This window comes from Talpa europaea (genome assembly GCF_964194135.1).
Source record: "Talpa europaea genome assembly, chromosome: 12".
NCBI lineage: Eukaryota > Metazoa > Chordata > Mammalia > Eulipotyphla > Talpidae > Talpa > Talpa europaea.
The window spans coordinates 95,838,444-95,862,157 of NC_140079.1; the positions used below are offsets into that span (position 1 = coordinate 95,838,444).

General features: G+C 53.6%; 1 protein-coding gene across 2 annotated transcripts in view; it reads left to right on the plus strand.

Annotated features, from left to right (window-relative positions):
* CPPED1 (calcineurin like phosphoesterase domain containing 1) overlaps positions 1-23,714 on the plus strand; it is a gene marked incomplete at both ends in the record, with an annotated part of 60,372 nt that overhangs the window by 26,310 nt on the left and 10,348 nt on the right. The window contains 2 exons of one of the 2 annotated variants that reach the window (XM_084249629.1): positions 14,882-14,930; positions 16,942-17,364. In XM_084249629.1, the coding sequence (XP_084105755.1) occupies positions 14,882-14,930; positions 16,942-17,364 (472 nt within the window). The remainder of the gene's footprint in view (positions 1-14,881; positions 14,931-16,941; positions 17,365-23,714) is intronic. The other variant, XM_084249630.1, reaches the window with a different exon arrangement.

Below are 23,714 nucleotides of genomic sequence, written 5' to 3' on the forward strand. Positions count from 1 at the left end.
TGTCGTTCAATTCAAAAAATTTTTTAATTTCTTCTTTGATCTCCTCATTAGTCCAATGGTCTTCCAGTAGTGTGGTTTTTAATCTCCATGAGGTAGGAAAGTTCCTTGCCTTCTTTTTATGGTTTATTTCTAGTTTGATGCCTTCATGGTCAGAAAAGATGGTTGATATGATTTCAATCTTGGTGTATATGTTGATGTTTGTCTTGTGCCCCAGTATGTGATCGATCCTGGAGAATGATCCGTGTGCACTTGAGAAAAATGTGTACTCCGTTTTTTTGGGGTTTAGTGTTCTATAGATGTCTGTTAAGCCTAATTGCTCTAGGTCCTTATTTAGAGCTTTGGTTTCTTTACTTATTTTTTGTCTTGTTGATCTATCCATTGTTGATAGTGGTGTGTTGAAGTCTCCCACTACGTATGTGTTTTCTCTGATGTCTGTTTTCAGAGAGGACAACAGTTGTCTGATATATTTTGGTGCTCCTTCGTTTGGTGAGTATATGTTAATGAGTGTTATTTCTTCTTGAAGTATTGTCCCCTTGATCATAATGTAGTGACCATTGGGGTCTCTTTTTATCTTTTTGAGTTTGAAATCTGTTTTATCTGATATAAGTATAGCTGTTCCTGCTTTCTTTTTTGGTCCATTTGCTTGTAGGATTGTTTTCCATCCTTTAACTTTGAGCCTATTTTTATCTTTTGTAGCTAAATGTGTTTCCTGGAGACAGCAAAAGGTTGGGTTTTGTTTCTTAATCCAGGCTGCAACTCTGTGTCTTTTTATTGAAGAGTTTAGTCCATTTACATTTAGAGTTAATATTGATATGTTAACATCTGTATTTGCCATTGTGTTTGTCTTTCCTTTGATTTTATTTATTTATTCTTTTAATAACTTTTTTTTTTTTTGGCCTTCTTTCATTGTTATTCGTCCCTCTGAGGTTCTGGCTTTAGGACTCCTTGTAGTATTTTTTGGAGTGGGGGTTTAGTTGCAATGAAATTCCGGAGTTTCTGTTTGTCTGGGAAGGTCCATATTCTTTCTTCAAAGAGGAAGGAGAGCTTTGCGGGATAGAGTATTCTTGGTTGGCATCTATTTTCTTGGAGTCTGTTGACTATGTCCCTCCACTCTCTCCTTGCCCGTAGTGTTTCTTCGGAGAAGTCTGATGTCAGCCTGATTGGTTTTCCTTTGAATGTTATCTGTTTCTTCCCTCTTGCCAGCTTCATTATTTTTTCCTTGTCCTGGATTCTTGGGAGCTTTACTATTATGTGTCTTGCTGTATTTTTCCTTTCGTCGTGGAAGTTTGGTGTTCTTCTTGCTTCTTGTATATCAATTTTCAGCTCCTTCTTCACATTTGGGAAGTTCTCTTCAATTATCTCTTTGAATATTTTCTCTGTTCCTACATCTCTCTCCTCTCCTTCTGGTATTCCTATAACTCTTATATTTCCTTTCCTCATGGAGTCAGATAGTTCCCGAAGTCTTTCTTCGTTCTTTTTCCTTCGTACTTCTCTTTCCTTTTCTGTTGTGGTTCTTTTTATTTCTGTGTCTTCAAGATTACTTATTCGTTCTTCCATTTCATCTATTCTGCTTTCATTGCTTTTCCCAGAATTCTTTAGTTCTTCCATTAATTCTTTGATCTCCTGCATTTCTTTTACTTCCCTCTTTAGGGACTCAATTTCTTTCTTCTGACCATTGTTTTCCCTCTCCAGGGACTCAGTTGCATTCTTCTGATCGTTGATTATTTTTCCCTTATCATTGTTTTCCTTTATGACTTCTGTCAGTTTTTTAATCACGGCAATTTTAAATTCTCTTTCTGGAAGGCTCAGAAATTCTTCCAAGTTATTGTCTTTGCAATCTGGGGGCTGGCTTTCTTTTTGTGGTGTGCTTTTTCTCTGGACAGTTGCTAGGTTGCGTGTGGTTCTTCTCCTCCCTACTGTCTGTTTTCTAATTTGCCGTATGCGTTGGGACACTGTGTTGTTGGGACTGGCCGGCATCTTGGGTGGGCTTCTCTGTTCCCCTCTGGTTCTTCCAGGAGTCATCTGTCAGTTTCAAGCAGCCTTTACTGGAGAAAGGTCCCTGTTCTAAAATGCCGATGTGGGGACACACTCCCCTGTGCGCCTGGTCTGCCCCGGCGGTGGGTTCCTGCTCCCCTCTGGGCTTGGACTGCAGGCCAGAGGGGGTCTGGCGTGGGCGAACTTCCCCCGCTCACCTCTGGCTCCTGAGGAAGCCTTCTGCAGGTAGTCTTTACTGAAGAAATGTCCCTGTTCTAAAATGGTGATGTGGGACACACTCCCTGCGCGTCTGGTCTCAGGCACACTCTTCTGCGCGCCTGGTCTGCCCCGGCTGTGGGTGCTGGCTCTCCCTGTGGGCTCAGACTACTTGTTCGGAAGGAGCCCGGTGTGGGCTAACTCCCCAGCTGGCCACTAGCTCCTTCAGTAGCCTGTGCTGGGGTCAAGTCGCTAGGTGGCTCCAGAGATCTCTCCTAGAGCCCTTGGGGAGCTGATTTTCCACCCCGTGGGACAGGGAGCAGAGCGGGGATGGTAGGGTACACCTCAACGGCTTTGGGGTGCTGTGTCTGCCTTGTGCCCCACCGTCGTGGGGAACCCACGCCCCTAATTTCATGCCCCGGGTCTCAGTTCCAAAGCCCTCAGTTCCAGGACGCGGGCTGTAGCCCAGATCAGTGGCGCGGGAATGGCGCCTTTTGAATCCTGCTCCCCTGCCTGGGCGCCTTGTTCCTGCTCACTCAGGGAGGGCCTCCGCCATCTCCCCGCAAGCCTAGGTCGCAGGCGCAGGGACCTGGGCAGCTGCGATCCGGTCTGGATCCGCGCCACTTTCCGCGCAAGCTTACCGGGCAGCCGGGGCTGTGTGCTGGTGCTGGTCTCCTCCTGGGGGGCGGGGCTCTCTTTAATGGCGCCTGGAGCTCACCTCCGCGGCGGATCCTGCAGCGTTCGCCTCAGCTCCCGTTCACGGGGTGTGGTGGCTGAAATAGTTCCTTTCCACTCACAGTCCCGCTTGCTGCGTCCGTTTTTCTTGTTGGCCGTTTTGGTTTGTTGTTTCCCTCGTCTCTGCCTGTCGGAGAGTGCCGACTTTGTGGGCGGGGGAGGGGAGCAGGGTTCTGCGCTTCCCTCCCTTCTCGTCCTCTTTTATGGCAACTTTCTTCTTCGGGCAGTTTGCTGGAGTCGTCCGTTTATCTTCCGTGTCCCAGTTCTCACTGGGACCTGCCGCTTTTCCTCCCTATTAACTTTTTTTAATGGGAGATCTTACTCGCAGCGTCTCCTCGCCGCCATGTTGCTCCGCCCACTCGGTAACGGAACATTTTAGAAGGGAGCTAGTTCACCCACTCCAGATGCTCACCACCCTGTAGGGAAGACAGCCCGTTGGGGGTGTGTGTGCGGTGAGCTCGGTGGGAGCCGGTGTGTAGCCGAGCTCACGGGCTAAAGTGGTGCCCTCAGCTTCCCCAGACACCCTTTAATTGCTTACTTTTGTCTGATTTATTATCTGGCTGGCTGACTCTCCCTGCATTTAACTATTGTTAAGTAAACACATCTCCACTGCTGCCGCCCAGGGCAGTTTGTGTGACCACCCACGTGAGGCGCGACTGTTCTCAAACCAGCGCCTGGGCCTGTGCTGCCTCTGCCCTTGCGACTTGCTGTTGGAGGCTCGTGTTTAAAACCGTAGCTGTCAGTGTCCTCAGCTTGTCGGTACCCCACACAGGCTCTCCAGTCTCCCCGCGCACAGCGGACCACCTGGCAGGGCCCCCTGGGGCCAGTGTCAGATGTCCCTCCTCACTGGACCACACGTCACCATCTCCCAGGTCTGCTGGATGGGTCTAGTCATTTCCATGTGATGACGCAAGGGGTGATGAGTTAAAACGATCGCAGAGATTGGCGCCTTCTCAGAAGTACTCAATCTTGCACGAGTGACCCAACGTCCCAGCCAGAGGGGCATAAAGGCACATTCTGTTGAAATGCTTCTACGGGGCCCTCCCGGGGAGGTTCAGTGATCAGCTGCCGCCAAGGGCTGCCCTTCACTGTCAAAGGACACCCCCCAGGGAGCGTTTGACCCCCATTATCTGCTCTCTGCTCCCTGCAGTTGTCTGAACCTGGAACGTGCTCCCTGCCCTTGCTGTGCACCAGATGCTCCCCTGAGCCCAGTTCCCCCTCCTTGTTGTGCTTTAATATCTTCTTTAATTTGGCCCACTGTCAGGGCCAAGGGAAGCTGTGTTTGTCCTCTTGGTCTCTTCCCCTCAGCAATAGAGAGCTTCCTGAGAGACTGGCGTTTCATAAACAGACTGTGGCCGCGGGTCTTGGAAGGTCCCTGCTCCCTGCGTAGTTGGAGATTCAGGTGGAGATCGAAATATCCTGTCAAGCGAGCTACAGAGAGAGCCAGACTTAGAACCAACATTTCCTCTCCCACTGTGGCGGGCCAGGCGCCGGCCCCCCGCTGGCTTCCAGGCACAGTGCACCTGCCAGCTGCTCTTCGTTACTTAGGTACCTACCATTTGAGCACCGAACGCCTCTGTTTTCTTCCACCTGGTCAAGCGACCACACAAAGGGGTGGGACATCGGAGCCTCAGAAGACTGGCAGCCAGAGAGGAAAGCGGCGACAGGCCCCAGGAGGTCACTGTGAGGAAGGACCCCGGGAAAGGCTCCGTCACCGGAGCTTCATTCCTGCCATCAGGCTGTCGCCCTGTCCCCGTTCTCCCCGCCCACGCCCCTGCCTTGGCCAGGAGGACGCGGCCTCCTGAATGAGGGTCCCCATGGACCCTGCCACAGATGGGGGAAGGCTCTGCCCTTCAAAATGGTGGCGCTGTCCCCAGACACAGGAGAAATGGCACTGCTTGGCCGGCCGAGGCGATGGTGCAGGCGTTACCTGCTTTCCCACCAGACGCACGCCTGGACCTCTGCGACGCGCTGCCACCGCCGGGCAGAGCAACGCCAGGCCCGGTATGGACGTGCACTCCAGAGACACCCCAGGACACCCCAGGCTGTGCCTTGCTGGGTATGAAGATTCAACTTCCTTTAGTCCTTGATGCCCCCCCCCCCATGCACACACCTGCAGCACAACAACCTTCGCAGCTGCCTGCAGAGCCTTTGAGCACCTGGGGAGGGAACAGGCCTGGTCCCCGCAGAGGGGAGATCTGGGCAAAGCGGAAATGAAAGCTGTCCAGCCAGACATGAATTTTAGGCTATGATTTCCACCGGAACGAAGTGTTTTCCTTCGTTGCTGTCTCCGCCTTTCCCTGCTGTAATTTTTTAAAGCACTTCATTGGTGCCATTTATATTATCTGCTCAGGCTGCAGTAACAGATTAAACACAAGCATTTATTTCTCACTCACTGGAGGCTGAAGTCCAAGACCAAGGTGCCAGCAGATCTGTGTCTGACGAGAGGCCTCTGGCTCGGGGTGGCTGCCTTCCCCTTGAGTCCTCACCCCGGCTCTCCCAGGTCTGCTCCCACAAGCACACGGGTCCCGTGCACGACACAGACACCTCCCATCACACTGGGGGTCAGGGTTTCAGCACAGGGAGACACGAGCATTCTGTCCATAACAATATGTCAATACGGGGAACAGCTTCTCAAAGAAATATTTCTGGCAGTTGATAGTATAAGGTAATAAATTAACCGTAAACACTCAGCTGAATGTGATGGCTCGGACAGGTTGAATTTGCTTTAAAAACTTCATTTTGCTTTCACGCTTGAGCTTGTAAATCCGAAAGGCGGGAGAGCTGGGTGCTGGTGTTGCCGCCCAGGCAGGATGAAACGTGTGATTTTTCCTACCGTTACGTGCACACGGTCGCTCTCTGCTTATTCATTTGTTTACTTGTCAGGAGAGCCCTCAAGTAACTGATTTTCAGAGTTTAATAAATTTGATCTCCTCAAAACTGACACAAATTGATTTATCCCTACCTATCTGAAGACGACTGTGGCGGAACAGAAGGCGGTTGGGGAGAATTAAGTGGGAGCTGTCAGGATTAAACAAAGCTTCCCTGTTTGTGTGGCTGAGTAATAGATAACACGAGGTGTCTGATCCAGCGGGCCCCACCCGAGCCCACACGGCACGTCAGGGCCCTGGGTCAGCTGTGAACAGCCACGCAGGTGTCCCGAGGTCCTGGGGCTGCGTCTCGCCAAAACCCAGCTGCAATCCATGATGGTCCCTTAATAGGTTTCCTCAGGAAAGACCCTTTTCAAAACCACGCTTTAACCTCTGCTCCGTTCCTGCTGGTTGATATTGCAAACTAGATGCGTTTATTAGGAGAAACCATTGTCTTCAAGGCAAAGTTGTGTTTCTCGGCTCATTATCTTAGGAGTGGAAGTGGAGGGAGGCGCAGTCCCCGCTGCTGGCGAGGCGGCTCCCGGAAGCTTTCTTTGCGCTTCTGACTCAGTGTCATGGCATTTCCTCGTCCTAGGCTCTCCTCGTATGTTTATTATTGTGTTTTCAAAATCTTACTGAGGAGTGGGATTAGGCCACATCTCATAAAAGTGTTCACTGTTTTGAGAAAAGCAGAAAAACTGAAATGCATCAATCTACCCGCCGGCCTATGAAATAAGCCGTTGGCAGCGCTGCTGAGCTGCCTGTCTGCCAGGCTCAGGTAGGCCTTAGGGCGCGTGTACGTTCTCCCTTCAGGTAATGAGCATTTTGGGGTGAGCATTCCTGGGTCTCCGGCTTTTCTAGCTTTGTGCTGTGGCCCTTGTTCCCTTGCTTGCAAAGTGGCTGCTGGAGCTGCAGCCATCACATCTGAGCTCCACAAAAGGCCAGTGGTTAAAAAAAAGGGCTTTTTTTTTTTTTTTTTTTTTTCCAAGAAGGCAGCTTCAGTGACTTCCGTGCCAGAGACTGGAGTTATACTGGTAGATGTAGTTTTAGCAAAGATCATTTTTGCTACCACGAAAAAGTAGGTTCTGTTAAGAAGAAAAGGATTTTTAGATAAACAGGCAGCAGCTTCTCCCTGAGAGGTAAACACTTTGCTAAATTAAGACGTCTGTTTTAAAAAAATTACATCTTTGACCACATGAAGGTCTGGCCCCATTACTTCTTTGACTATATGAAGGTCTGGCCTCATTTAAAAGCACATGCTTGTAGGGCCTGCCCGGTGGCGCAGCAGTTGAGCGCTGGGTTGCAAAGCTGCCCGCGGCCTCTGCAGCGCCGGTTCGATCCCCGGCTGCTCCCCGGCCACCGGAGGAGGGTCCCACATGGCGCGCAGACCTCTCCTGCCGCCCGCTGCTCCCCCCAGCAGTGTACTTCGGTCCTTCTGCCTGCTCTGCTCCCCGCTCTGGCTCTGGTGAATTCTCTCACCCTCCCACGCTTCTGACTGTACCCAGTGCTTGTATAAATAAATCTTTTAAAAAAAAAAAAAAAAAAGCACATGCTTTTAAATTCCACGCAGGAGTCACATCCTGTGTGTGTCCTTCCATGCGAGCTTCCCCCCAGCCAGCTGGGGTCAGCCATTTACCTCTGGAGTGGGATTCTGCCTTGTTTTCCCGGTAGCAGAGTTGCCAGGACACAGCACCACATCTGCTTGCTCCTATGTCATGGAGCATTCAAGTTTTCTGCCCACAGTGGGTATGATTTTCCTGCTTTTTTTGCATTTCTAGTAATTTTGGGGGTGGATTCCAGACATAGTGAATTTCACCTGTTGGATGCTGGATACCACTGTCTTCCTATAAATATGTGGAGCCCTTCTGGGAAATCGTCACGTTATTTGGTAACAGTTCATCCTTCCCATCTTGCTTATCATTTACTCAGGATCTGTTTCGGAGTTAATTTTGCCCTATAAACATTCTCCCAGATGTCCTCCCGCCGTCCTATAAGCATTCTCAGGCCTGGCACTCCGAGCCTTCTGCTCTGACCCGTGAGGGCAGGAATTGTTTCAGGCCGTGTCCGGGCCCCGAGGCCTCTTCCCCATCCTTTCCCTCCAACCTGGGCCAGCACCTCACCCACACCCCCAGTTCTCACTGAAGGCTCGAGGGGGCGCTGGCTGGAGCTCTCTGTCGGGCGCTCTCACCTCATCTTTCAAACACTTGATGCCTGGATCCCGCCTGGGGATTCGGGGAGACAGGGAAAGTCTCCCCGAGGAATCTGGGCAGTGGAGGGCTCACCCCACTTGCTCCCTTGTTTCCCGGCCACGGCTGCTGTGGTCTGTTTAGTGACTTGGGAGCCAGTGCGCAGATTGTCTGTTTCTTAACTGTTCCAGGCAGGAGCCAGCTCTCCGACCCCTGGCTGTTACTCGTGTTTCTTTAGGGGGACTGTGATCGTGGAGACACAGCTGCAGTTAAAATGCTTTGTCTTTTTCTGTCCATGTGTTTATAAGAACATCTGTTGTGTGTCTCTGCTCTGACCGCAGGTAGGAGGTGAGCCTGCAGGGGATTGACCTGATGCACTTGACATGGCAGGTGCTGCAGGTGAGCTGCGAGCCTCATGTGACGTCCTGACAGGTGTCTTCCTTGTCCACTCTCGGTGCCTCGTGTCCCGTAGAAATTCACACACACGGCTTTTGGATAGTGACTCTCTGGCAGCTTATGGGAACAGATCAATCGTGTCCAACTAATTTCTCCCTCTCATGAGGGGAAGCAAATAATCCTGCCATTTCCAGAACTGCTCTGAATTGAGCTGAAGGCCCTGAACCATACCCACGGGGTCGGAGCCCTTCACCATTTGCAGCGAGGGTCGTCTCCATCCACTCACATGGACCCCCCAACAACCTCCGCCGACAGGTCTTTCTCAATTCACAAAACAGCATGTAAAGGAGGATTTTTTTTTTTCTGTTGATTTTATGGAAAGCTTGTGAGTGTCTGGGGCTGTGCCCACTGCCAGGGCGTCCAGCTCGCGAGCCTGCCTGTGTGGCTGGTGGTCCCGTTCTGTCATCACCGGTCCCATTCTATTGCTGTCCAGACCGTTTTCCTGGGGTCTCGCTTGTGAAGCCAGTGGGAGGAGCACGACGTCCGAGCGGCCCCGTGTCCAATCTCTCCGCCTCAGGTCTCCTTTGGCTCCGAAAGCTGACGTGTCCACATGGTGAGGTCATCTCCCCAAGGGGCCCGGCCGCCTCCTTGGCTGTGGACGGTGGGTTTGTGCCCGCAAGCCGGAGCTCGCTGCTGAGGGTGGGGGCTTCTCGGAAGGCCCCACCCAGCTCAGACACAGGGAACCCCACACCCAGTTCACCAGGACAGTCGGGACACCGACGTCAGAGCAGTGAGCCCCGCCGGGCTGGGGTGCCGGGGGCTGTTCTAAGGCAGGAGGCGGCCTGAACCACGGCCACCTCCCCTGGGGCCGAAATGATGGCCCGCAGTGGCCTCCCTGCCAGCTCTCCCACCTCTTGGGCAGTTTAACCTAAATACAACTTCCCTTCTCGCGGGGCCCCAGGGCCAGGCCCTTCTAGATCTCCTGTAGGAGCAGCGCATGGCGGGTGAGCGCAACATCTGGACAGAGAGTCTCCTCACAGCATCTTTGCCATCACCCCATGCTCCCGTCCCTTGATTTATTTTTGTATAACTAACATTTATATGGGGTCTGCCGTGTGCCCGGCATTCGGATCTGCAAAGATGAACTCACTTAATTTCCATAACAACCCTGTGCCTCAGCGGTATAGTTACCTCTGTGTGATTCACCTGTAGGGAAGGGACACCTGGATCTTGGTGCGAATTAAACACAGCCCTCGCCTGCTCCTCCCATCCCTTTTCCAAGAGATGACAGAAGAAAAGCCACAGTGTTTCCGGAGAGGTGTGGGAGGGGCAGATTCTCAGGCCCGTAAGGGGCGTCGCACCCAGGCCCCAGCACCTGTGTGCTTGTCACGCCAGCAACCTAAGGGCCCCCCCCCCCGCCCCCCTCCTGTCTGCCACCGTCCCTCCAGATGGCGCTCCCTGCGGGCAGGTTCACCGCTTCCTGTCCCATCTCCCCGCCCTGCCCCTTCTCAGGCCTGGCGATGGGCAGGACAGCGGTTGAGCGAGAGGCCGGGCAGAGGAGCCTGGAACCTCTGGCCTTCACTGATCTACGGTGGCTCACACTGTGGTTTTCATGGGGTGTATCTCATGATCTGTGACCCACCCCCCCGCCCCCGAGTTCAGCTTCCGCCACTTTTCCTGGTCTGCTCTGGTGAGGGGCCTCTGGCAGACACGTCTCCCCCTCCCCGCTGCTGGCTGAACATTTAACTAGGCCCACTCAGCCCATCAGCACTTGCCCATCCCTTCCTGGTTTCCAAGTTGCTGTGGCTGTTTCCCCCTCTCCTGCTGACTTTGTCCTTGAGAGTCCGCTGACCTTGCTGTAGTTTGTGAAAGGGACAGAGATACGTGTACGTGTTCATTCCACCATCTTTAACCAGAAGCCTCTGTTGGTGCTCCAAGCCTCACCAGTTACCCTTGTGTTTTCTCTGCGCCGTTTCTGCTTAATGGTCTGGGAAAAACGTGACCTCGCTGCTCTGAGCCCCTCGTGGCTGCTGCAGACGCTGCTCTCTGCACCCTGCGTCACCAGCAACAGGATCTGTGACTCTGACTCATGTCGCCATCACATTATTAAAAAGAACACAGACTGAAGATACAGTTTGTGGGATTCTTTCCCTTAAATTTTCCCCTTGGAGTGGGCATACTCTGAGTTTACCACTAGAATGTTCAACTGATCAAAACTCGTTCAAGTGTGCAGGCCCCAGCACTTGACCTTATAATATCCCAGCACTGAACCTTGCGTGTGTCCGAGGTGTCCCCTCACCCCTGGGGCTCGTCACCCCTGGTCTGGGTTCAACAGGACCAGGAGGCACGTGAGACTCCTAGAGCCGGATTGGGAGTGAAGTCACGCTTCCCCACAGAACCCACAGCATGTCCACGCCCGCCCGGGCCCCCTCAGCGCCTCCTTCCTGTGCAGCCTGGTGACAGCGAGGAGCCCCAGACACCTGCTCTACCCACGGCATGGTCACCCCACCAGCAGACAGAACAACAGCGTATGAGCTCCCCAACTCTGGACGCCCCTTCCGTGTCCCAGGAGAACAGCCCTGGTGCTCTGGTGACGCCCCTCTTTGTCCATTCCCCCGCACCTCTCACCGGCCGCGTTTCACCTGCCGGGTCCACCGTCCACCCCACAGCATGTGATTTTACGCATTGAGACAGTGCCATGCTCTGGAGCCCTAATCACCTACGGGCCAGGCCCGGGCACCTTAGCCCATGACAGTCTCGTGGGCACGCAGCGGCGCCCGGCGCGGGGCCTGGCCCTTGGGGCGGCTGACACTGCGTTTGATCTCCTCGTAGAGATCCTGCTTCTGAGTGACGCAGGAGAGTTGTTTACTTCACTTGGTCAAACTCGCTCGCTCTGTGAGGTCTCGAGAATATAATCAACCTGTAAACCCTTCATCTTTCTCTCTCCAGCTTCTTCATTATGTCAGAGACATGTTACCCTAAAGCCGCTGCGCAGTGTATTTTACTTCGACTAATTAACAAGTAATGTTTCTAAGTATAACCACATAATTATGCCATTACCCACCCTCTAATCAGATGCATTTATATACTAATTACTTTACACAATACATTTCTCTCCACCAGTATATTAAATTCCTTATGGCGCTTGTTACCTATGGGTATAAACAGCGGTTAGGTTCCTAAGTTAGCTGGTAAGAGCATTTTTGAATGGAAGATACAAAACCTGGCAGTAGTCACAGAAACCGCGAATGCTTTGCTGGCAAAGTCCACTGGTTGAGGAAGGAAGGTCGGCGGTAACCCTTCGTAGCTGAATTAGTCCATCAGGGACGCACTAGGTCCGGGAGAGTTGGCCTGGCCTGAGACCTCCTGCTGTTTCTGTGACCAACCCCAGTTGCATTCCGTAAGCCAACTTACGAAGGGACTTTTGTGCACAAGCACTGGCCAGGGGACAGCCACGCCTCAGAGATTTTCAAAACAATCCTAATTCTAGTCTCTTTCCCCTTTCTTTTAACACCGTGGCTGCTACAGGGGGCTAGCTTAGGAGGCCACAAACCTTTGCAAGTCACTAAGCCCAGACTCCAGTGTTCTTAGAGCACAATTACTCAGTAGCCACTGCGGCCTGAGTTCGATCCCCAGCCAGGGAGCTACCCGCATGGCGCAGCAGACCTCTCCTGCGTCCCCGCTGCTCTCCTCAGCAATGTATTTCAGTAGACCCGCCTGTTCTGCTCCCCACTCTGTCTCTGGTGAATCTCTTACCTCCCTGCACCTCTGGCCTGCAACCCAGCTCTTGTATGCATAAATAAATAAAAATAAATCTTTTTTTTTTTTTTTTTAAAGAGCACAATTACAATGAACATGGCAAGTGTTGGACCTCAACACTCTGGGGAATTGACGTCACCGCGTTGGAAGTAAGCGCAGACATCAGAATGGCTCTGCTGTCTGGACCCCTGCGGTCCCAGTTACCCCTGTTACTTTTGGGGAGATTTGACAATTTGGATCTGAGGATCTACTGCCCTGCGTTCCGTGTTACCACGGGCAGGACCGCCCGCCCGGTGTCATCACCAGTGCTGAGAAGCCCCTGTGCTCAGCACACATTGACTGTTCTCACAGGACTTCATAAACCCAGGCCTCAGGGCGTTGTCGAAAGCCCGTGAGAGCTGTTCTTGCTCTCCGAGGATGGTCTTTAATGGTGGTTCCCAGGGAGTGTGGCGAGGAGGCTCCTTCCTCCCGGCCGGCCGCCCGGCACAAGCCTTATGCTCATGGTCTGGGTCTGCGCTGCTGGGGTCAGGACCGCTCAGTGAGCCCACGCTGCACCTGTCTGCAGAAATGGGCTCTGGCGCTCCATGAGAGGAGGTGTCGGGGGACAGGGCTGCCCCTGCAGGTAGGATCGCCCAGGAGGGACAGAGGCTGCGTTTACAATCCTGCGAGAGCTCAGCTGGTCACTGCAAGTTTGAGAACATGCCCTCCCCGCCCCCAATCCTCCACCCCAAACCAGTCCTCCTGGCCGGAGCCGGCTGGGGAGCCCCTCCCTGCCGGACGCTGGCTGCTCACTGCACAGGAGGTGGAGCGTGGCAAGCTCTGTGAGCCCGAGGCAGAGACACCGCAGCACCCCCCTTTTCCACTTGACCTTTGAGGTCGCACAGATCCCTGCAAATTAGATATTTATCACGAATCTTGTTGTTTCAGAGCTGGCGACACTGGTGATTAGTAAAAGCAAAGTGTTCTCTGGCTCTTGCAGAATGGCAGGGCCCTTCCCCGCAAACAGGCGGCGTTCTGCTTCAGGAGCAGGCGGCAGGCCAGCTCCCCTGGGCCAAGGTCCACTTAGGCGCCCAGGACCACAAGGCTGACGTGGGTCTAAGGCGGGGGTGAGCGGAGGGAGACGAGGCTGAGGGTGTGAAGCCTTGCAGATGGGGAGAGGGGAGCCTGGGGCAGGCTGCAGGGGTCCGGGCTCCTGTGTGGAGGGAAAGCTGGTCTGGTCAGGTGCTGCAGCCTGCCAGGCGGCTCCTGGACCAGGGCGAGTGGGCTTCATGCGGAGACACAGGAGGCTGGGTGAAGAGGGCCCCTCCCCGCCGAGAAATGGCCAGTAGGGATGACTGCAGGTGCGAAAGGACTCGACAGAGCATGGCAGCAGCCTCCCAGAGAGAACGTTCTTGCCCATTACAGACCGATCCACCTGCCTCCCCTGCTCCGGCCTCAGCTGGAGAAATCGGTGGCTTCGCAAGAGCTGCTTGGAGTGTGTGTGTTCTGGAGGCCGCATTGATTGTGTTGTTCTTTTTGCTGCAACTTGCATTGAGCTGGGAAGGCCACCCCATGCCCCCCCCTGAAAGAGTCAGCCTCCTTTCCACCACGTGGCCGTCCTCTGCTCACTCAGCTGTCCTGCTATTTTGTTTAAATCTTCCGGGAGCTGGCTGGCGGTCGAGTGCGTGGTTTGAGTCCTTGTGCGACAGGGAGCAGGGACTGTAGGGGTCTTAGGTTCTTTAAATGGCACCCATTCTTGTCTGTTTGCTACAAAGAACATTGCTTTGCTTATTCCTGTTGGAAAAAAAAAAATGCACAACTTCTTACTGAAGCAGCATCTACATTGAAATCTATCCGCAGTCCCTGCCATTGAGACAGCCTCTTTACGGAGAGAAAACACTGTGCAGGTCTTGGGGCTAGAAGGCTGGCGTCCGAAGTTTGCACCCATCAGGCTCTCGTGCACCATCCTAGGGGAGTGCACATGATGCCAGGTGCTCACCAGATCTGGGGTGCACGCCCCAAGATGATGACAGATGACATTGTGCAGGTCCTGGGCCTGTAAAGGCATCCAGTTTCACCCAGCTCTTAATGCTGGTCTTGTCAGAGCAGATGTGTGCGCTCCACAGTGTGATGCGTGTGTGGTTAACGTGGGCTGTTATACGTGTGTTCAATTTTTAAGGTAATAGGTGCATGTGGGGAAAAAATCAAACCCTATTATGGGGAGGCCACGGGAAGCCAGTCTCCCTCACCCCAGGCCCTGGTTTTTCCCCCAGAGATAACCAGTAGTTTCTTGTGTATCTTTCCCAGACATATTTCTGAGCATATTTGCACATTTTTTTCTCTTTAATTTTTATGATTTATTTATGTTTTTAGCAGAAAATCTTTGTTTATGGACCAACATTCAGAAGTGACACAAGAACATATAAAATATTCCCTCCTAACCCACTTTCTCCCCCAGAGGCAGCAGCAGTACCATCTGCAGAGCTAGTGTACACACATGTGGATTACAGCTTTCTCAAGGCAGCAGACTGCACACGCACAGTGATCTTGTTTCTCCCTTGGTGTGGGCGGGCTGCCTCGTTCCTTTGCCTGGCCGCGTAGTATGCCGTTGTACAGACAGACCATAAGGGAGTGTTCCGGCTCCCAATCGCAGTCACAGAGGTTGTCTGGAGTGACTGACTGTGCCCTGGGGTCAGGTGGAGCATGGTCCTCGCCGGTGTCCCTGTCCGGACACTGTGCCAGACTGAGCTCCATGAGAGCAAACAGTATCTGTCACACTGGCGTGGCCATGACCCAGCACCCAGTAGGACAGCAGGTGTGTGTGGAATAAATGCCTCCTTAGGACAAAGAATGTCTATTCTTCTAGCCCCACCTCCCCTGGGTCTTTTCAGATTTTGCCTCTGGCTTCCGAGAGTAGCACTGTGCTTGGAGTTGAACTGTGCAACTCGCCGACTTTTCATCAGCTCATGTATTTAAAATCCCAGCTAGGCCTGAAGAGTTAGGGACGTGGCCGCCAGTGCCAGACTCAGGTGATAAAATTACAATCTGAGTAAGACCATTTCACGCATCTGACACCCCAGAATCTCTACACAGAAGGGAACTGTGCTTATTCCTTCTTCTGAGGGGCCGGGGCGGTTCCAGAGGGGGTCGGCCCGCTTGCAGTGGCCCTGGATGTCCGTGAACGTGACCAGCCTCTCTAAAATGCGGTGCGATTTTACTCTTCCCCCGGTCCTTAGTTCAGTGTATGCTAAACATCTTCCCTCACGCCGTCCAGTGCTTTCTCCCCCTTTCCCTTATTCATTTTATTAGGATTAAACGAAGAAAAACAGTTTCAGGGGGGTACGGGAATCTCACCTCTTGTGCACCCACTAAAGTAGCTGCCAGTAAACGAGCCTGAGACAGGGGAGTGGGGTCGTCACGGTCGCCGAGGCCGGGCCTTCCGGACGCTGATGCAGGCCAGCGGGCTGCAAGCAGAGACTGACCGAGGAGACTTGAGCCCCTCCATTAACGAGCTCGAATGAGCAGAGATACGGGGAACCTCGTGTTCCACAACCGGGGTGCCAGCCTCTGCTGGCTCCCGCAGGCCCCTCTCTAGTTCCATCCTCTCCTGGCAGCTGTGGCTCCCCAAGGGGTTTTGTCTCTTCCCTCTCAGCTCCTCCTTCCCACCTGCCTGATGTGTGACCACCCACCCTGAGCCCCTTCCTTCCTGCGCTGTCCGTGTGGCTCTCTGCCGTAGCTGCCTCCTCGGCCTTCCCAGCCTTCCCGTCACTCATGGTGACACAGAGCCTTGAGTCTGACTCCCACCTGCAGGCGAGTTTTCGCCCCCACGGGGAGGGCGGGCTGTGGCTGCCGTCCTTTCCTCATGCGTCTTCCCCCCGCGCCTCGGGCAGGATGGAGGCCTGTCCCGCCCGGCGTGTCTCGTGATGTTCGGTGACATCTGAGGCAGGTGGACGTGCATCTGTGATTCACCCGGCAAATTATCTGCCCCCCCACCCCGTTTGGAGAGAAGGATTTGGCTCGCCCCAGTAACTAAATCAGTGCCTTATACACAGTCGGCATTCAGTAAATGTTTGTTGAATAAGTTAGCACAGAAGGGCTCAAAAAACAGATGTGGAATTGAATTGGTCATTTCAAAACCCATTTATTAAAATCCTAATACATGATTCCAGGCAGAGTGGGAGCTGGTGTGTGAAGGAGGAAGGACCCCACCCCCCGTCCACTCTTTGTCCCAGTCCTCGGGGCCGGTGGGGGTGGGGGCACACTGACCGTCGAGCCACGGCACCCTTGGGCTCTCAGTCCCCGCTAACGGCACGGAAGCCACCTGTTCCTGGAGGGGGACTGGCCAGGTGCACGCCCAGCTCTATCCATTCAGGTCTGAATGTCCCCCGTGGAGGTGACCCCACCACCTGCAAGGCCCTGTGCATGGGGAGGGAGATGTGTGGCCAGGACTAGGACTAGTGCAGGTGGCGAGGGCAAAAGTGGCCACGGACGGCCGTCGGGACAGGGCAGGAAAGTCAGAGCTGCTTGCATTTGATTTTATATAAAGAAAAGAATTCAGTTTCTGGACTTGCAACTATTAGGGAGACTCCATGTGGTCAGCAGCCCAGGGTCAGGTGGCCTGAGGTCATCCTGGGGGGGGGGCAGTCCTTTCACTCACGACAGAGGCTCCTACCTCACTGTTGATTTGCTTTTTGTATGTGGTCCTTTCTGTAGTTTCCATGTGCCCAGGGAGGTGGGCTTCTAGGCTATTCTCTCGCTGCTTGTGGGGAAGCGCCGCGCAGACAGCCTCACGCTTCAGGACGGGACCCTCGCTCTCGCTCTTGTAGGGACGCCCTGGCGGAAGGAGCAGACGGAGGACCTGCAGCGAGTGCTGCGGCAGGTGGACCCCGAGATCCCGCTGGTCCTGGTCAGCGGCAACCACGACGTGGGCAACGTCCCCACGGCCGAGACCATCGCCGAGTTCTGCCAGACCTGGGGTGACGACTACTTCAGCTTCTGGGTCGGGGGCGTCCTGTTCCTCGTCCTCAACTCCCAGCTCCTGTTCGACGCCTCCCAGTGCCCCGCCCTGAAGCAGGCCCAGGACCAGTGGCTGGACCAGCAGCTGCGCCTGGCGGGGCAGCGGCAGTGCCAACACGCCGTGGTCTTCCAGCACATCCCGCTGTTCCTGCAGAGCGTCGACGAGGAGGACGACTACTTCAACCTCACCACCGCCGTCCGCAGGGAGATGGCGGACAAGCTGGCCAGAGCAGGTATCCGCCGGGCCCGGGCATCTGGGAGGACAGGCGGTCTGCAGAAGCGGTTCCCGGCTCCTTCTGCCCCCTCCAGCCTAGCAGAGGTGGGAGGGGATGGGGCATAGACATGGGTTCTAATCCCAGCTTCTCCCGTGGCCTGGAGCCAGCTGCCGCACCCTCTGAGCCGCGGTCTCCACACCTGCGGAACAGAACGGGGGGAGTAGCAGCCGTCCCCGGACATTGTGAGCACTACCTGAAGGGCCGCTCCTGCCCACCAGCTGCTCGAGTCGTGATGGCTCTCACCCTTGAGGGTGGGGTCGGGGACTGCGGGTAGGGGCTCCTGAGGCCTTGGGGGTCAGGGCGTGGTGCTGTGTTCCCTTGGAAAAGGGAAGATGCCAGGGGGCTCTCGTCCCCCCGGAAGCCGGAGCTGATCTCGGATCGCGGACAGGCTATGTGAGAGCCAGGCTTCCTCGGTGCTGGCTGTGGCGGGGCTGCATGTGGGTCCTGGGGCCCCACAGCTTTCTTTCTGTCAGGTGGACCAAGTTCTCCAGAATCAGGGAGAGGGGTGTCCAGTCAGATCTTAAACTGCCGTAAAGTTTAGCTAATCACACCTCTGCCGTGCACGCACATGCTTCCTCTCGAGAGCTCAGCTTCTGGGCGCTCTGCCCAGCCCTGGCCCCCACCCCTTTCTCCTCCTGGCAGCCCCTGCAGGCTCCTGCACGAATCCCCTTCTGAGCCAGGTCCTGGTTACCAGTGACGTGGCTGGACCCCAGTTTTCACAACTGTCGTGTCTCTTGTTTTGGTCCTAATCTCTCCTTTCAGATCCTTCCCGAGTGTGTTCATCAAACTCTAGAATTTAATTACGTCCCTTCATTGGGTGGCGGAGGGAGCAGTAGGGCGGTGTCCTGGCCCAGCGGGAGCTTGCATCTAGAAAGTCATCCCTGACGCCGCTCTTCTCGTCTTAGAGCATTAAATATGTTCAGATTTACTTGTGGAGAGTACAATGGGCCCTTCTGTATTTTTGAGACATGTAACGCAAAGCTTGCATAATGGGAGACATTTTCCAACCTTTTCTGGAGATGAAGTAGGAAAACTTGCGGGGAAGGTTTTGAAGTTTCACGCCAGGCCTGGGGTGGTGAGGTGAACCATCACGTTGACCAGGGACCTCAGTGTTTTGCTGGCCTCAGCGCCCCAGATCCTGGTCTGGAGCTGAGAGCAGTGCCAGAGAGAACAGCTAATGCCCCGGGGGGCTCTGTTTGCATCATGTGTCCAGCGAGGCACACGCGTCCCGCAGCCACTCTCGCTCTCCGCTCTGACCAGCCGTAGTCAGACGGCGTGTATTCCTGTTTCTGTTACTGGCCAGGCCTCTGTCTGGGGCCTTGCCAACACAGCACGGGCACAGCCAGGTCCGGGGAGGCGGGTCCCGGGGGACACAGCTTCCAGTAGGTGAAGCTGAGCCGCCGGGTCTGGAAGCTTGGGCTCTTCAGCAGGACGTGTGCGCCCGGATCACAACTGCAGAGGACTGCCCGGTCGCAACAGTGTGATTTGCACTCATTTTGGAAAGCCAGAAGTGCAAGTGACATTTTGTAAAATGCATGAACTTAAAGACCAGGATCCAGCCGGGGGTGGTGATGCAGATGGTATTTCACGCTGCCTCCGGCTTTCCCTCAGCGATACATTATTCCCTAAGACGACTCAGTCTCATTTATCTCCTTGTACCAAAATGCCAGTACTCAAAAATATGTCAAAAGCTCATCAGAATATCAGGGTAGCTTCTAATTATGATAATTGTGTTGTTATTAAATATCCTTGTAAAGAGCACCCCCCCCCCCACCGTGGAGGTAAAACCCCGTTCCCTTCCAGCAAGCTTAATGAATAATTCTGAATCATTGTGTGGGATGAATAAATGATTTAATAGCGAACATCAACAATCATCTCACATTGTGGCATTAATTTTTTAAATGGGGCGAGGTGGGGGAGGCAGAGGGGCGCCCCGCACAATAGGCCCCGGGCAGGCGTGTTGGGATGCGGCCTCCGGGAGCCTGTGCTCAAGCTCAGGTTTCCCTAGAAACGGATGCATTCAGCTCCTTTTGAAGCTCAATAATAAAAAAAAAAAAGAAAGAAATCTTCTTTGTACGTTCCAAAAAGCGCCATCTATAGCCAGTACAAATACTCAGTTATCAGGGCAGGACAGATGCGCAGATGGGCGCCCACCCGCCCCGCCCGCTCCCTCCGCTCCGCCGCGGGATAGTCGATTTCACCGCGTCCACAGGATGTAGAAATTAGTTTCTCCCCTAATTCACCTGATACCTCGTTGGTGTTGCAGAGACAGCGAGTGGATAATGAGATCTTGGTGGATCTGTCTGTTGTCTCCTGCCCTCCTGCCTTTTCCAGCAGCAGGTTACGGTGTGACCCAGGTAATAGGATTCCAATTTATAAACCCAGCCTTAAAAACAAAAGCCTCGCGCTTTCGCTGACCCTGCTCTCCTTGATCTCGCGGTACCTTTCCTGGTCTCCCCTCTCTCAACATAGTTTAAAAGGGTGTTGTGGGGAATTGTGGCCACCGGGAAAAACTCCAGTAAGTTGATTTCTGGCGGAATTAATGAGCGATTTCACAGAATTATAGCTTCCTCTCTAGTATTTATGCTTTAAAAAAAAAAAAAAAACCCAGAACCATCTCAGCCCATGGATTCTGGTTTTAAAATTTCAAAGTTTTAAAGAACGAAAAGGCCAAGTGTTCCCGGCTTCCCTCTCTAGGAAAAATCTGACATCCAGGCTCACGCCAGTGTCCTGCTGGGTGGTGGGGAAACCGCTTGGTTCCATCCTAGAATACCTCCAGGACATGGGGTCCTGGCTTTGTGGACCACTGCAAGCCCAGTCCCTGGCCAAAACTGCTGCATCATAGCCCCTCAATAAATAAAGTGAGTTAAGTAGAGTTAAAGCAGACTTGATCCCAGTCTACTTATCAGCCGAACCACAGGTAATGTCCTCATTACCTGTGCATTGGCCTTTGTCCTCTGACTTCCTGCAAAGGGTCAAACAGCCAGATTTCAGGCCCAGATCTCTTTGACAACCACTTGACTCTGCCTTTGTAGCTGCCACTGCCACGGGTGCATGTGGGCAAGGCTGTGTTCCCGTAAAATGCCAGGCAGGGACCTCCCGAGACCCCACCGCAGTACATGCACCTCACCCACGAGGCCGGGCCCGGGAAGGCACGTACCCTGGGGCCCGTGATGGATGTGGGTCTGGGGGAGGGAGGGGACACGGGGTCACTAAAATCTAACACATGGTTGTTTCTTTTCACATGTGTTGATAAACAGCGAGCTCCGCCGGCCACAGAGGGGCATCGGGTAAAGGCTGGGGCGTGTGCAGGTGGGGCTAGCCTGGGAGGGGTGTGTGGGCTGCCAGAGGCCGTGTAGCCGAAGGGTGAGCAACAGGCTCGGGTGTCCGACAGGCCTGGGGCTTCCGTCCCCTGTGCCGCCCCCTCCCCAGCTGAGGGGTGAGCAGCCTCTCCACCGAGGGCGTCTGCCCAGCCTCAGGGCTCGTGTGAGAAGCAACAGAAAGGACCTGCTAGCGGCAAACAGCCTCGTCCTGGTTCAAGCGCCAAAAGCCCACCTGGCACTGGACTGGGCACACGTGGGTGCTGGGGAAGGGTGTCCTCGCGGGAGCCCCGCAGGCACACGTGCCCAGTCAGGGTCTACCCCTGGCTAGAGCACTTGCGACCTTGGGCGCTGGCGAGAGGGTCAGGTCTGCTTGAGGGGTTGGTGAGACCCTCCAGCTGGAGAGGCCCCAAGTTTTGGGGATCCCCCTGCTGTTTGCTGACTTGGCTTTGTGAATTGAAAACGAAGGAATTAGCAACTCTTTGTAATACTAACAATAGAAAGTGAAGCTAGACCAGAAAACCTCTCTGGACTGCAGGGACACGCGGGCAGATCAAGTGTTTCCAGGCGGCCAGGACTGTTCTGGGTGAGTGAGGAATTGTTTCCAGTTTCACCAAAGCGGGTATTCAGCTAGTAGGTTAGGAAGCCCTGCACTAGCTGGAAGTTCTCTATGGAATTCAGTGATAGACTTTGACTCTGTTTTTCAGGGCATAGACCTCACCAGTGCCCCGTTGGTGGCTGAGCCTTTGAATGCATCGAGTCATGGTCCGAGTTTCCTAAATCTGGCATACGGGCTCACTGGACAGTGGCCGCCTTGCGATGCTCTCCATTTAAAATGTTTTCTTTGCCCTTAATTTTTTTTATGCATCCAAGAGCTGGGGTACAGGCCAGAGGTGCGGGGGTGAGAGGATTCACCAGAGACAGAGTGGGGAGCAGAACAGGCAGATGAACTGAAACACACTGCTGAGGGGAGCAGCAGGGAGACAGGAGAGGTCTGCAGCGCCATGTGGGTCAGCTCCCTGGCAGGGGATTGAACTCTTGCCTCAGAGGCTGGCGATAGCTTGATAGTGCTGAGACTTTAACCCCTGAGCCACCAGGGAGGCCCCTAAAATGGTTTTTAAAGAACCATCTTAGTGATTCTTTTTTTCACCTTCAAGTACAAAACCTCAAATCTCCTTTTGAGCATCCTGAGACCCCCCCCCCCAAGAGTTTTTAGGGGATATCAGCTAAAGGGGGTTTGCCTCCCTTAATTCCAGCCTGGTTTGGAATTCATCATCCCTGGCTTTGGTCTGCATTACGCTTCCGACAGTTCTCCACTGGAGATGAGCTTTGCTCCTCATCCATTCCCTATCTGTGTCCTGCTCCCTGCAAACCCAGACAAAGACCAGCCACCGAAGCTACAGCTGGTGTGCAGTGATGGATTATGCTTCTCACTTCAGAGGTATCCTTAACAGTTGGCCTAATTAAAGTTAAAATCCAGTCCTGATGGTAAATATTTACAAGTTGCAAGTCTGGCACGTGTAAATGCGTGCTGCAGTTTGCAAGTTAGGTCAACATTTATTCACTCAACAAACAGCCTGGGCCGGTGTCGGGCCCTGGGCCCTGAGGCCAGGAACCAATACAGCCAGTCAGAGGCTGGGCCCATGGGGTTACTCCTAACCTAAAAACTAAAGATTTTGTTGAAAACTCCCATTGCAGCATTTCAAAAAGGAGCCACGAGTGCTTGGGAACCAGCAGTGTCTACTTAAGTTGATAAAGTCAAAATATTGTATCTTCTCTTTTTTAGGTCATGTTTTAAAAATAGCAATTAGTGTCATTCCCAAATGAGCAGCGGGATTCCTCAGTGAGACTGGAATATCCCGAGCTCACCCAAACTCTCTTACTTCCCCTCGGAGTTCTGAGGGTTTCTGAACGAACCTTCATTTCTAAGGCCTTTGCCCTTGCTAAGGCCAGCACAGAATATGTCAACAATCTAGAATATTGCTGTGTAACAAGCTAGAACTCGCCCTATTTTACTTAACAAAAAGTTCATGTGTGGACAATCCACCGGGGCATTGTCCCCACAACCCACACACCCCGAGGGCTGCTTCTCTCCGTTCCACCCACAAGCAAACCCAGGTCCGAGAGGCTGAATCACGGGTGGCAGCGCTATGGGGCAGGCCAGCGAGGCCTCAGCTTCTGTGGGGTCTGAGATGACCCTGCACCTCCCCCCGGGGTTGCTCCCTGTGGTGCCGGTGACAGCCCCAGGGTCGATGTGATTCAGTGTCAGACACATGGATGCTGTGGAATCTGTTTCCTTCTCGCATGTATTGACACCGCTCCTGGGTGTGTCAGAGTGAACCCCAAGTGTTTCTACTGCTCCTCAGAATCTGCCTCAGAGGGAGCCTCACGGTGCAGCCCAGGGTCTCCAGCTTCCCCCAGCTTTACTCCACAAGCCACTTACAGTACAGTTAACCCTACAGTGACAGTCACCACTTGCTTCCACCACTCTGCAGGCTTCTGATTTCATGGGCAAGGACACTGAGGCCCAGAGAGATGAATCGAACAAAACCTGTGTCGGGGTCGACTTGGTCTGAAACTTTTGTCTGACAGTGTCCTGCACTTTGCGTTTGCCACTGGCAGGGGGTGTCAATGGGCGTCATTTTTGTAAGAGACAAAAAAGTATTTGCAGGTTTTACCAGTTTTCCTCGGGGTCTTTTTCTGAATCCAGCAATACTGCAAGCGTTGCCCTCTGGGGCGGGGGTGCTTATTCCGCCGGAGTCTTGTTTGTCAATGACTTTTCCTGTGATTTCAGCAGTGCCTCCACGTCACTTTCTTAGGCTTTAGGGACTCCTGTGTCTTTAGCGTGATGAGCGACTTCACCCCAAGGTGCCATCTGCCTGGTTACACAGTGGGGGGGTTCATTGTGACTGGGCCTATAAGGCTTCCATTCATCGGTGGTTTCGTGTGGCTGAGAAGTTCCTTCCTAGAGCTGAGGTGATGGCATGG